At 54.0% G+C, this 13,039-nt stretch overlaps 1 protein-coding gene across 4 annotated transcripts in view; it reads right to left on the minus strand.

Annotated features, from left to right (window-relative positions):
• The window catches only part of GALNT14 (polypeptide N-acetylgalactosaminyltransferase 14), a 122,622-nt gene extending 110,412 nt beyond the window's left edge, over nt 1-12,210 (minus strand). For 3 of the 4 annotated variants that reach the window (XR_010070193.1, XR_010070194.1, XM_063328153.1), the window contains exon 1: nt 11,765-12,210. Coding sequence is in view for 1 of the 4 variants with exons in the window: in XM_063328153.1 (XP_063184223.1) it covers nt 11,765-11,893 (129 nt within the window). In the remaining 3 variants the exon portion in view is untranslated. Of the gene's footprint in view, nt 1-3,500; nt 3,582-11,764 lie in introns of all 4 variants that reach the window. The other variant, XM_063328154.1, reaches the window with a different exon arrangement.
• Between the last annotated feature and the right edge of the window lie 829 nt (nt 12,211-13,039).

A 13,039-nucleotide genomic window follows, 5' to 3' on the forward strand; every position in this document is an offset into this window, starting at 1 on the left:
GAGATATGCCTCAGAAATTAGTTGAACCTGGTTGATATTTACACCTGGACGCTCAGAATTGTTTGGCTGCGAGATGGTGCTCCCACCTCCCTGGTTACCCCAGAGGGAAGGGAAATAACTACCCGGCCTTTCGTTCACACCTGTAATTATTCCACTTTTATTGCTATAAAGTTAATTGAAGCAGCATAAGCTTTCATCCCAAGTAGGGGTGCCCGCATGCAGGCATTAAAAGGTGCAAATTACACTTTATTTAACAAGCCCGTTTCCAGCTATCGCACAGGCATCCCCTGTGCCGGACCCACTCGTGCTGCTCCACCTACGGCAAGGGCCTTTACACCAGTTTCTGCCCCAGTTCCACAGCTGCCGCCGAAGTACAGCGCTCTGCTTAAACAGCAGTTGTACAAAGACGTTTGGTTAAACGGCAGAGACGTTCCTTCACGTCTGGGATGCCCCCAGCGTCAGGATTTGACCGTGACGCCGGCAGCAGGACCTGATCTCCGATGGATGCAACAAAGCCCCCTGAGAGCAGAGAAATCCTGTTGTGCAGAACGCCACTCGTGCCTGCTGGGGAAGCTTGACCGCACTTCACCCCTCGAGTACCAGCACATTTTCCTCCTGCTTCACACGTACCAGCGGAGCTTCTGCTTGGCAAAGGCCAAATCGGAGCCGACTTTCCGTGGCTGACGTTGCCCCCAGAAGGCACCGTGCCCTCACCTCCCCAAGCCCTGTAGTGCCTCAGGGTAAAGAACAACATCTGAACGACTTTCCCCAGCATTCAGATGCCCGCCGGAGCTCACTCTTCACCTTGCAAGGTAGATCATGTTGGTATTTTACGTTTGATTTTGGAAATGTCGTGTTGCGCGAGTGCATCCAGGAGGTCCCTGTCGAGGAGACACATTCGTATCTGTGCGCAGTAACGGGGGCCACATCACCTGCAGCAGCAGGGACCACAAACGTACCACTCTCTTCATCACGCAATTCTCTTTTTTTGCCATTTATGAGTCTAATTTCAAATTTCAGCTGTTTCACTCAAAAATGTCCTGGCTGGTTTTCTACTGCAGGGGGACTGAGGGCTGGGCAGGGGGAACCAGACCCTCTTTCAAATAACAAAACCAGGGAAGAAAAAAGTTGTTCTGGTCCCGTTACGAAATCTTGGTGACCTCTATTTTGAGACATCCTTCTCCAAGCTCTGGGGCTGAGACTTCAAATCAGACAGATGACAGCCTCTCTAAGGGGCTCAGATATTTCACTTTCCCCCCTTGAGAACGCCACCAAACCAGGCAAAGTGAGAAGCCTTTGCAAAGCCTAATTTTGCACAAATACCTGACACGTCCCAAGACCGCAGCAGCTGAAGTCTCAGCAGGTTTCGAGCTCTTTGGAGGCTTGATCTCCTCCTCGTTTCTAGCGCTGACCAAATCCTTCACGTGTCACCTCTGCGAGGGGGACCTACATCCTTATTTACCCAGGAGCTGTGCAAATACAACTATTACTGCTCATGAAGCCCTTGGCTGCCAGAGCATTGAGCACGACAGAAAAATCCGCGTGGAAGTTCACAACGTTGTTCTCCACCTATGGGCTTGGGGTCAGCAGGGAGCAGTAAGGAATAAAACAAAATAGTTGCTTGAAAAGGGAGCGGAGGCCGTCCAGCACGCTGCGCAGGTACTCTTGTACATCATTGCATCGGGCAGGATTCAAACTACACCCTCTTAACAAGAGCCAAATTAAAGCGGTGATGGGTATGGCAGCACGCTCTGCTTTAAAACCTCAGTCCTGGTCTTCAAACACCCAGAACGGTATTGCCGTGGGTACTTAATAATATGGTAAACGATGTCAAAACATAAGGAAAAAAAGGCAAATTGATTTGCCTTCTCTCTTCCCAGAATTTCAACCCCGCAGCAGAATCGCTGCTAACACCTTCCCAAGACACGTGCCATCCCTCCACTGCAGCAAGCTGTCCGTCCGTCCCTCCCTGCCTCTCTTGCTCCGCGCCGTGAAAGCAGGGCAGGGAGAGCTGCTGCTGGCCAGCCCCAGGCCACGCTTGTCACCTCCTCCACCCCAAAATCAGCTCCTCCCGCGCCATGGTCAGCAGACAGGACCTCCAGGACACCGCTGGTCTGAGCGCCCATCCCTAAGGGCTGCACGGTGGTTGGTTCCTTCCTTTTACTTAAGAGGCCTAAACCAGAGATCTTCCTGCAGGATGGAAGGGCGGGATGGGAGGGCACTTCACGAAGCGTTTCGCAGTAGCATGAGAAGCACGCCATGCGCAGCCGACACACCGAACACAGCTTAACTCCGAGCCCTATACAGATATTCATCCCTTTTGATCCCAGTCGCAGGAGCAGATGGCTGGTCAACGCATGTTTGAGTCTCCCTCTCTCTCCAAATCACACCGTATTTTTGCGCCGGGAAAATGCAAGGGGCATTATAAACGCCACGGCTCTTCCCAGCTCCCTCCCTGTCCAGCTCCGCTCTTGCCAAAAGGCGGGACTGTGTGACACGACAGCTCCCCTCCCAGCTCGGCTCCCAAGCGCCAGCTCTAGCAGCACCTCCTGCCTCTTTCCGCCGCCCACCCGGCTGGAAAAACCGCCTGCTTTCCCCAGCCAGAGCCCGAGTTCCGCACTTCGGCTGGTCGAGGTCAAAATGCCAAGGGGCTGCATCCCAAACATCCCTCAAGGCAGATCCCAAAGGATGTTAGAGGATATTATTCCATCCCGAAGGACACCAAATCAACCCATTGGATAGAGCAGATTACCCCAACTCAGAGGAAAAAAAACAACAACTAGTTTTTAAAAAAAAAAAGTTAAAAAAAACCTAAAAATCAATGTTTAATAAAAAGAACTGACCCAAGCCACTGAAAATGAGCCTGCTCGCACCTGTAACTCCTCCCTCCCATCTTTTCTCTGTCTCACCTAACGAGAAGCAACTAAAAATTCAACACACAAGAAAGAAACGATGTGCACAAACTCCCCCAGCCCGGGGGGGCTGCAACCGAGGCCCGCACCACTGAACATATTCATGTCTTATTTGCAAGCCATGTGCCTCCATAATGTGTTATGAGGTGTGTTTGTAACCGGCGGATGCCAACAATGGTCCTTGAGGAGGAAATGGTGTGTGTCTAAATGCAGGCAAAGCTATTTAGAAAGCCAGGACAAAGCAGCCTTGCTCTCCTTCCCTGGGCCAAATTACATCCTTTGGACTTATTCCTTCAGTGGCTTAAAAAAAAAAAAAAAAAAAAAAAAAAAAACAACCAAAAAAAAACCCCAGAATAATCCGTCTCAATTTCCTTGGCTCTGCAAATAATGTTTAGAGAATAGAAGGTGATTTCAGAGCTCGTTTGGTTTTGCACTGCACGAACCCTGGTTCTCCTCGTATCACTTTCCAATCAGGTTTATTGTTGGCATTCCCACTAGAAAACCATGGAGGAAAAAGCTAAAACCCCCAGTCACACTTGAGACAGAGGGGGGAAGGGGGAAATGAATAAATAAATAAATAAATCTTACCTTTGTCTTTCAGCCTGATCTGAAAATGAACCTGTTTGGTTGCTGAATCAATTCTCTTCTGGCACCGCACTTCCCGCGCCCCTTCCCGGGACGAGATGCAATCATTAGTTCACTTGCTCCTCCAAATAACATCACAACACGAAGAGCTCGAGCTGCTTTGCGCACCTCTCCCACCCCCTCGGCTGCAGTAAGGGTTAATTAAGACTCATAAGGAGCTTCCAAACAGCGGGACTGAAGGTAAACTATTAGTACTACTAATGTCGCCTCCATAAACAAAGCAGTGAACTCCTGCTGAACCCGTCACCACCGACAATTTTCCGAAGGCGTACGTTAATGATGAGAAATCATCCTCCTCCCAGCATCCCCGTAACATGGGCACCCACCTCCCCAGCCCCCCTGGGACACCCAACACCCATCCCACAGCGGGCCTCTTCCCTGAGACCCTATAGACTGCTCCCATCCCGACCTAGGGCTGCCCACCCCACCTAGATGGGAAAACCTGTGTCTTAGGAGCCCACCTTCCCCAGCTCCTATGGAAACACATGGGAAGAGAGGAGCAACACCCATTTAGATGAGCAGTGGATGGGGCCCCAAGATCTCCTCCTCTCCTACTCTTCCCGTAATGCTGACTCCTGCTGAGATTTTGGAACCAAAAAGGGGAAAGAGGGTGGGAAATCAATTTAATTGCAGCTTAGTAAGCAACTGTGCTAAGTGTTGCTGGCAAAATCCGAACATTTTGCTGTGAGAGAAAGGGGCGGGGGGCGGGGGGGTGTGTAAAATGGCTTTTTCATTGCACAGGAAAGTGGATTGAGAGCAAACAACATATCCCCCCCCCTCCATCATCTGCTCCTTACCCCTTCCTTCTTTAAACAGGAGGAAGCCAGCAAGAAACACACAGCTAACGCCAGCAATCTCCCGCTCGCGCTACTCCAATTAATAGTCAATCCACTGCACCCTTTGTCGTTAGGCTACACATAATTACCCTTTCATGCAAACGTCTTTCTTAAACAGATCCCACTTTTGCTTTCTCCGCAGACACATTCCCCGTAATTGGTTTTATTGCACCAAATGCCGGGCTGCCCTCGCAGAAGGGAATGGTTATAACCCTGCCTCTCTCTCCCAGCTGCAGTAGGCTGCTTTTGCATTTCCATGGCTTCTCCCAAGCTTGCTTTTCCCACCGGCAAAGACACAAGATCACAGGGAAAGACACCCAGAAGTACCAAAGCGGCATCCCATGGGCTGTGCGCACTGGACACACATGACAACGGGCACAAGAAAAACACTCAGCTCACAACACCTCTGCTCAGACCCCGTATTCGGCTACCCGGGGATTTGCCAGCCTGGGACTATAACACGCTTATACAGGTTTATAAGAGGGTGCTTATAAGAGGCGTTGCCCTGCCAGTGTCTCTGCTCGCCCAGCTGGCGCCTGCTAGCCCCCAGCAGATCGACAGAGCGTGCCCTGCGTCCTCCGCGCCTGCGACCAACCTCTCCGCTTTGGGAGGGGAAGAAAAACTCCAGTCCCGGTACCACAAAATGCTCCACAGACCTGCCTGCCCCAGGCACAGCTGTTTATAGCCCTGACACGGCAGCCATTCCCTGTGCCATGTCCCCCTGCCCACAGGGATGCACGGACCACGCTGCGGAGCCGGGGTCAACAGACACCTCGGCAGAGCAAGAGGAAGCAAACCCAGCCAAGACCGGGCCTGGGCCATCAGCACATCAAGACAAATCAGGACGATAATTTCTTATCACGGAAAGGAAGAGCAAGGAGGAGACGACCGCCTGGGTTTTTGAGTAAATAATCCACCTCTGGACGTATCTGAGGTGGCAAAAGGATAAATAGGAAAAAACATCTTGCCTGATAGTCAGCATCTTTCTCAAGCAGGGAGACACTTCACAACATAGGTGCTGTGTCTATGACACCTCGGGATCCAGACACAGAGCTGATTTTGGAGCCCCCCCCGCTCAAAAGCGGAACCTTCTTTTGTCCAGCCCACCCCTAGGGGACACCAAGGGCTCGAGGTTTGTCCAGCCCACCCCTAAGGGTCACCAAGGGCTCAGGGCCACAAGCCAGAGCTGAGCCCTCCTAAAAACCCAGCTGCAGGGGCAGGGGCTCATGCCTTGTCCTGTCACCTCCCAAGGGGATGCCACCATGCCACGCCAGCTGGCGAGGGACGCTGCAGCCCAGGGAGATCCCGCTGGCAGGGTGCAGGGTGCTCCGCAGGGACCTTGCCAGGAGAAGCAGATTACAAGAGAGACCGTGACACTCCTGAGCCCAGCTCACCCCGTGAGCACCACCACCTCCAACACCCCTCCGGAGTGCAGCAGCAGGACTTTTCCAGCTCTTTCCATTCTTCCAGAGGAGAATAAAAAAGTATTTTCCCTCTTCTGGTGCTCAACACCTCTTGTCAACAAGACGTGAACCAGCTACGTAGAAATTTATTTAGCATCTTACAAGCAAAGAAGTGTAATCCTTGCATCCTCTCCATCCTTCCCTGGTGTTTTTTTAAAAGCACTGAGCTAGGAAAGGCGCCTGGACATCCCAGCGCTCACCATTTATGCAAAGCCAACAGGTCTTGTCCAATCAATATTTATGCCCCTCATCAGTCACGGCTGCAACGCGGAGCTCTACGAGAATGTAATGGGGTAAAATTCATTCATTGCAATTACCAGTGAAAAATTAACAGGGTTTTTATTGAGTGCCTATTGTTTCCACAGGTCTCTCAGAGAGCGCCTTGATGCGCAGTCGGTAGATTAATTAAATGAGATGTAAAAGGCAGGCTGTTTGTCCATGGCTGGTTTAGTAGCCAAGGTGACTGGGTGCTGACTAGTACGACTTCTGGTCTCGCTCCTGCTCCCCGAGGATGCAGACATTTGCACAAGGAGGAGGCCCTGCTGAGAAAACCTCTTTCCCAAGCCCACCAGAAGGAAGGCAAACACCTGAAAACAAGCACCCATTGATGCACCAGACTTGTTCCATCTGGTCCCACAGAGGAGGACAGCTTGGACTTGGGTTGTGTTTTCTATTTCCACTTCCATCACGAGATACACCGGCAACTGGAGACAGCGACTGGATTCCACCCCATCTCCTGCACCATCAAAGCTTCGGATATCCTAGAAAGCCTGGGTTTGCTCCTAGAGACTTCACTGGTAAAGTATGGCAGAAGTTTCCTCTTCTCTCCCACCCTGGACCTGCCCGTGCCCCCAGCCGAGCCCCCAGCCAACACGAGCTACCCTGGTATTAAACGCTCTGCCTTTTTGTTCCCCACAGCTTTGCCACTTCAATCCCTTAATTGTTAAGATCTGAATTTTTGCAGGATACGCAGTTATTTTAATCTGTTAAGTGGCTCTGCTGCTGTAAAACTGACAGGAATTTAATATCTGGAGACTGTCAGCTGAGCTCCAGGTGCTGGGGCTCTCTAGACGGCGGCGATGCAGAAGGCAGCGCAGGCTGGTGCGAGGCAGAGAAGCGCGTGGCTGGCAAGCGTCCCTCGGCACCAAGCTCTGATCCTGCGGGGCGCTGAGCACCCCGCAGCACTTCCAGCAGGCAGCGAGGGTACCAAGACCCTCAGCATCTCCCAGGAGCCATCCCCCAGCCACATTTGGACATGCTCGGAAAGGAGCTGTTGCATTGCAAACGCCGGCTCAAGTCAAGTGTATCAGGTCACTTTTTTTAATAAAAGGAACTTTTCCTCCGTAGCTTTTCTCCTGCAATCCAGCCCGTGACGGACCCGCTTTCCCTCCAGAGGCTGTCAGCTGTGCTTCAGCCATTCATCAGAGGGAGCGAGCCGGCACGCAGGAGAGAGAGAAATAAAAAAAAAAACAAACCCTCAAGTCCAACAAAAAACCACCTTCCTGCCCGTCCTGCACGCACCGCTGGCCCCGAGCACCGGAGCCCAGACTCCTTGCCAGCCCCGCACCGCAACAGGGCTCTGCACAGCCAGCTCCCCGCTTTGGTCCGACATGGATCCACCAGGTGGAGCAGATGAGATGACCGGGGGGGGGTTGTCACCCACCCCTCTCTCCTGCTCCCTCCTTCGCATCCTTAGCCGCCCGGCACAGGGCGCCGGCAGGAGCCGGGGGAGCCGGCACACTCAGGGAGCATCCCTGCAGAGCCAGCTACACGTACTCCTCACAAATCAATTTGGGAATTCGCTTGTAATTAATCCCGCGTATCAGTTCCTCTCATTATTTCTTAACATAATTAAGTTATTAATTTATACGTGTGTGTGTGTGTGTGTGCCCCCCCCTTCCCAAAGCAAAGCAAAGGGACGGATCAGAGAGAACCAGGGGAGATGCCAAGCCGTAGCACGGGACCACGAGCCCAAATTACCGGAGCACGTACCAAGCCCTGACACCGCCTCCCTGTGTGACTTCAGGTGGGTCACCGGCAGCCTCATTTTCCAAGAGGGCTGAGCGACTCCAATTCCTCTGGAATCAACAAGAGCCAAAAAGGATACAAAGTTCAATTAACCTCTCTGGGTCCCACTTTATCCAGACGGAAAACCGCTGGGGCAGGGAGACAGGCTGGAACTAATTAATGCTTGCAAAGTATTTCGAAATCCTCCGCCAAAAGGCAGGGAGGGCAGGACGCGACAACAAGTCCCAGCTGATCAGTAACCCCGAACGGCCCCGTGTCCTTACACCCTCATCCATCAGCCTCGGTTTTCCCACGGGCTGAGCCCACGGCTACTAACGAGGCACCTGGCCAGGCCCCGCAGGTACCCGGCTACCCTGGCAGAGACGGGCACGTCGCTCCGGCTCCTCTCCTCAGCCAATTTATAGGACTTTATAAAGAGCAGGGCAAAGGCAAGTTTTGCTTACTGCACTAATAGGGCTGTTTCTGCCCTTTGGAAAAGAGGAAAAAAAAAAAAAAACAACCAAAAACACAAATCTCAAGTGACAGCAGTAATGCACTAATAGGGCTGTTTCTGCCCTTTGGAAAAGAGGGGAAAAAAAAACCAAACCCAAATCTCAAGTGACAGCAGTAATAACAGCACTGGAGGGACCAGGGAAGTTGTCCCAGAAACAGCTTCAAGAGCCTAAAAGGAACGAGTTACGTTCTTCTCGAGGTTCCTACACCCCACAGCCAGCAGGGAATCCCACACCCTAAAATCCAGCCTCAGCCTGCTTGGGCAGCCCCGGCACGTACTGCCCGCGGCTGCAAACAGCAGAGAGGAGGAGGAGGAGGGAAAAGAGGCGACGGGATTGAGGGGAGCAAGGGCTGGCAAGAAGAGGAGCCCTCTGAGCCTGCCTGCCACCAGGCAGTGGTGAGAGAAAGATGGAGGGAGATGGGATTAGAGGGGAAAACAGAAAAAAAGAAGAAAGAAAAAAAAAAAAGGAGGAGGTGAAGCCAAATTAATTACACCACAGGGCTGTGTCTACCTCTTTGGGCACACGCAGCTCGGGAAAGCTCAGCTACTGCTGTCAGACCTGCCCCAACACCCACCTCCACCGCAGCCATGAGAGGCCACGCCAGCAGCACATTTTGGGGGCAGGCAGGACTCAAAAGACCACGGCGGACCCCTCACACTGAGGACTTGCTCCTCGGAGACCTTGCCAACCCCAACACAAGGTTCTCCAGCTATAGGAAAAAACATCACAAGCCCTCCTCCAGGAAGCTGAGCGCTGGATCTGGCAGAAGATTTGGGATAAAGCTCAAGGAGGGGGATGCAGACCGAAATGACAGCAATGGACGGGCGAGCTCTCCACGCAGCCGAGGGCATCAGCCATGCTGCTGGCCCTTGGCAAGCCACCAAGGCGCCGCAGCCGGCCGGCGAGCTCGGGCACCACGGCCTTCCAGCATCGGACACGTGCCGAGATCCCTGCCGGGAGACAGGCACAGGCAGGAGGAGGCATTACCAGCTGGAGCCTAACTAGAAGGGTCTAAAGGTTAAATCCACATGAGGCATGATATATGGTGTGCATATGGCTGCAGAAATAAAGCTCAACTGAGAGAGAAGGCGGCGGGGCGGGGGGAGGTGGGGGGGAAGGATAAAAAAAAAAGCGGGTCAGAAAATGCTGCCAGGAAACTTGATGTGGATTTGCTCCATTTCTCCGCCGTAGATGCGATACAAAGTTTGCACTGCTTTTAGCAACCTACTGCCTCCAGTTTCTCAAGGGATCTGGGATGACAATTCTTAACTGCTCAAGTTTTCATCAGGCCCTGGCCAGGGGAATGGGACACACTGCCAGGCTCCTCTCTGGACCGCAGCAGCATCCCTGCCTCCGGTACCCAAGTCAGCTCTGCAGCCGTTCAGAGGGGTTAACTGAAGTGACACCACGTCCCCGTGCTCACAACCAGCTTATAATTCATACTGCTCAAAAGCGGTTTCCAAAGCCAAAAAATGTAATGTATTAAAAAAAAAAAAAAAAAAAGGAATCTGTACTCTATGCATCTCAAGGGGATGCAACTGTTTTGATGGAAAATTCAGAGGAAATGAAGGAGAGGCAATTTTAGCAGACAAATTGCTGGAGTTATGGCAACTTGGCGGTTGCAGCTTTGAAACTCAGGGCCTGATCCTGCGTGATGGGAGAAGTTCACTTCGCCAGCTGTGGGAGCCCAGCTCAGCCCCTTGCAGCATGGGCAACCCTCACACCCTCACCTGGGGATGGGGGGGAGCCTTCAACGGGAGCGGAGAGTCAGAACAGGCCACAAAAGGAAACAGCAGCTCAGCCGCAGCTGGTGCAAAGCGAAAAGCAAGGTTCATTTCAAGGAGAACGTAGGAGCTCACATCAAACAGGGGAGGTCTCATTTTGCAATTTTTAAGAACGCAATTCCAATAGAAACCTGTTCACACCAAAGCACAGTTACAGTTAAGAAAGCGCTTGTCTTCTAACTCTGTTTTCAGTGACTTATTACCTTTCCCCGCTTAAATAAATAAATAAATGTGTATGTAATTATTTATTTTGGGGCCTGAAATCGCACGGATTCATTCCCCTCTGCTAGGAATGAAAGATTTCTGAAAGCCTGAAAAAAACCTCCTCAATCATTTTTATTTAAAAAACATGGAAAACCAATAATTCCTCCAGATGAAAAAATCAAAGTAAGCTTTATGAGTTCTGACTTTTTTTTTTTTCTTCCAATCAGGTCGTTAATTCAGTTGTAGAGGTGACGCACACGTGAGACTCTCCGAAGACCTGGCCAACACATACAGTTGCTGCAAGTCGTGGGCCAAATGCTCAGTTGGGTGTCACTGGTGCAAGAACAGGGCTGAGGGCTTGCACCCTTCCTCTGCCGCGATAACCCTTAATCTCAGCAGATTTTCAGGACCTGGGTTTTAACCGCAATTAGTTTACTCAAGATTTACAGCAGTACAACTAAGATCAGCATCTAATCCATGTTCTTTGGAAAGTTAACCCTCAGCTAAGCTCAGGCTGCCCTCAGCCGTTAGAGGACACCGGACCTTGCTCAAAGGAAGCTGCTTGCAGCTCCCTGCTTTTCGCAGCCTTTGGGCAGTGAAACTCGGCTGTTTCACTCCCTGTGTCGAGCAGGATGCTCTTCGCATCTCTCCCGTGCTGTCTCTCTCTGGTCTTCTCTGGGGTCTCAAACACAACACAGAAACAGGCGACTGCAAATGCACCCTTCTTCCGCCCCGGCTGGAAGACTTACAGGGCAACGCTCCTACCCACGCCGTCTTCAAAACCAGTAATTAAAAGCCCCAGTGATTCAACCTGGCTGATGTACCCGCGGCTCTGCCAGCCGACGCGCCCCAACCACGGGCCACCTGAACGCTCTCCCGCTGCTCCCCTCTCACTCCGGCCAGGGGACGAGACCGAGCCCTTCTTGCGCAGGAGAAGGCTCGGAAACGCTGCGTGACCCACGGGGGAAAGGAGCCGCCCGTGCCCCACGCGTGACACAAAACACGCGTTTCATCTTTTTGGGGTGCACCCCGCTCCCCCGGGGACCCCAGGCCCAAAAAGCGAGGGATGCTCCAAGTTGGTGGCGGGGCAGAGGGCTGGTCCCGCCGGCGCCCCTGCCACCCCCCGGCGGCACCCACGGCCCGGGGAGTCCCGACGGCTGCAGCCCCCGGGGACCCGGGGCGCCGCGGGGGGGACGGACGGCTGGGACTGTCCCCGCCAGAGACAGTGCGGAGGAAGGGGCACCGCGGGAGCGGGGGGTCGGGGGAGTAAATCCACCGGGGGAGGGGGGGTAAGGAAAGGGTCCATAGCCGGTGCAAAACTTTAAGGGGAGCGCCATGGGGTCAGGGAGGGGGTCCCGAAAACCGCCGGGAACTTCTGTCCCGCCGCCCCTTCCTTACCTCCGACGGGCGGCCCTCGGTTCCCGCCGCCTCCAACTTCCTCCTGGCCCCGAAGAAGAAGAGGAGGAGGGCGGCGAGCCAGAGCACCCCCAGCAGAGACAGCGCCAGCCGCCGCGTCGGCCGCCTCATCCTCGGGAAGGGTGGGAAAAGTCCGGTGCCGGGGGGGAACGAAGGGCCGGGAAGGGGATAGGGGAGGGCGGGGGGCGCCACCGGGGGCAGCGGGAGCCGGGCTAGGCGGGGAGAAGGGTCTCGCCCGCCCGCCGCCGAGCCGGCGATGCGAGTCCCGGGCTGTGCATGCTCTGCAGGGGAGGGGAGGAGGAAGAGGAGGAGGAGGCGCCGGGAGGAGGTTGCGGGGGGGGGGGGCTGGAGCCGGTGCCGGAGCCGCTCGCCGGGGGAAGGTGCAGCTCGCAGGCAGCCGGGCTGACACCCCGGGCCCGGCGGGGGAGCTGCGGGAGCCGCGCCGCCGCCCTGCCCGCCCCGCCGGGGACCGCACCGCGCCGCGGCCACCCGGGGACGGGGATGCCGAGCACAGCGGGTTGGGGGGGGGGGGGGGGGGCGGTGAGCGGGTGGGTGTAAGCGGGGACGCCCATTTCTCTCCCCTCCCACGCAGCGTGTGTGGATCCGGGCCGCTTCCCAGCGCCCACGAACCGAGCGCGAAAGGATGCGCGGCGACGGGGCTGCGAAGTTGTCCCCCGGTCGGTCCCGATCCGGCTCCGGGGCGAAGGGAGGCCACCGTTCAACAACACACAGAGGAGGCTCAGACATGACGGGAAGATTAATTTATCCAATTGAAGCAGCAGGGGGAATTCAGGTAGGTGGAATTTAATTACTGGATTTGGAAGAGAAGATGCGAGTCTCTGGAGCTGTCAAGAGCACTTAAAAAATAAAATCATAATCATCAGCTGTTGGTATGCCGGCAGCAGCTCAGTGCCGGGCCGTGGTCCTGCGGGGATGGCCCTCAGCTATCATCCCTGTCCCGTGGCGTGTTCCCCGCTGGCTCCGCGCACAGCCCCGGCACAGCAAGCCTGTCCACGCAGGGCAGCCGAAGTGGGAATTACAGACATTGCAAGGGAAAAAAAAAACAACAGAGTAGGAGTCCAGAAAAAAGCTGCTTTGCCCAGCATGTCCCTGCTCACCTGCCTGACTCGCAGCTCTTCCCATCCTGCCACTGACAAGCATTGCATGAGCTGAGCAATCCCTTGCAGAAGACATTAGAGAATAAATTAAGTATTGGAGCAGATGTGAGTCATTCATGTTAGTACAAAAACTATAGAA

This window comes from Chroicocephalus ridibundus, chromosome 3, assembly GCF_963924245.1.
Source record: "Chroicocephalus ridibundus chromosome 3, bChrRid1.1, whole genome shotgun sequence".
Taxonomy (NCBI): domain Eukaryota; kingdom Metazoa; phylum Chordata; class Aves; order Charadriiformes; family Laridae; genus Chroicocephalus; species Chroicocephalus ridibundus.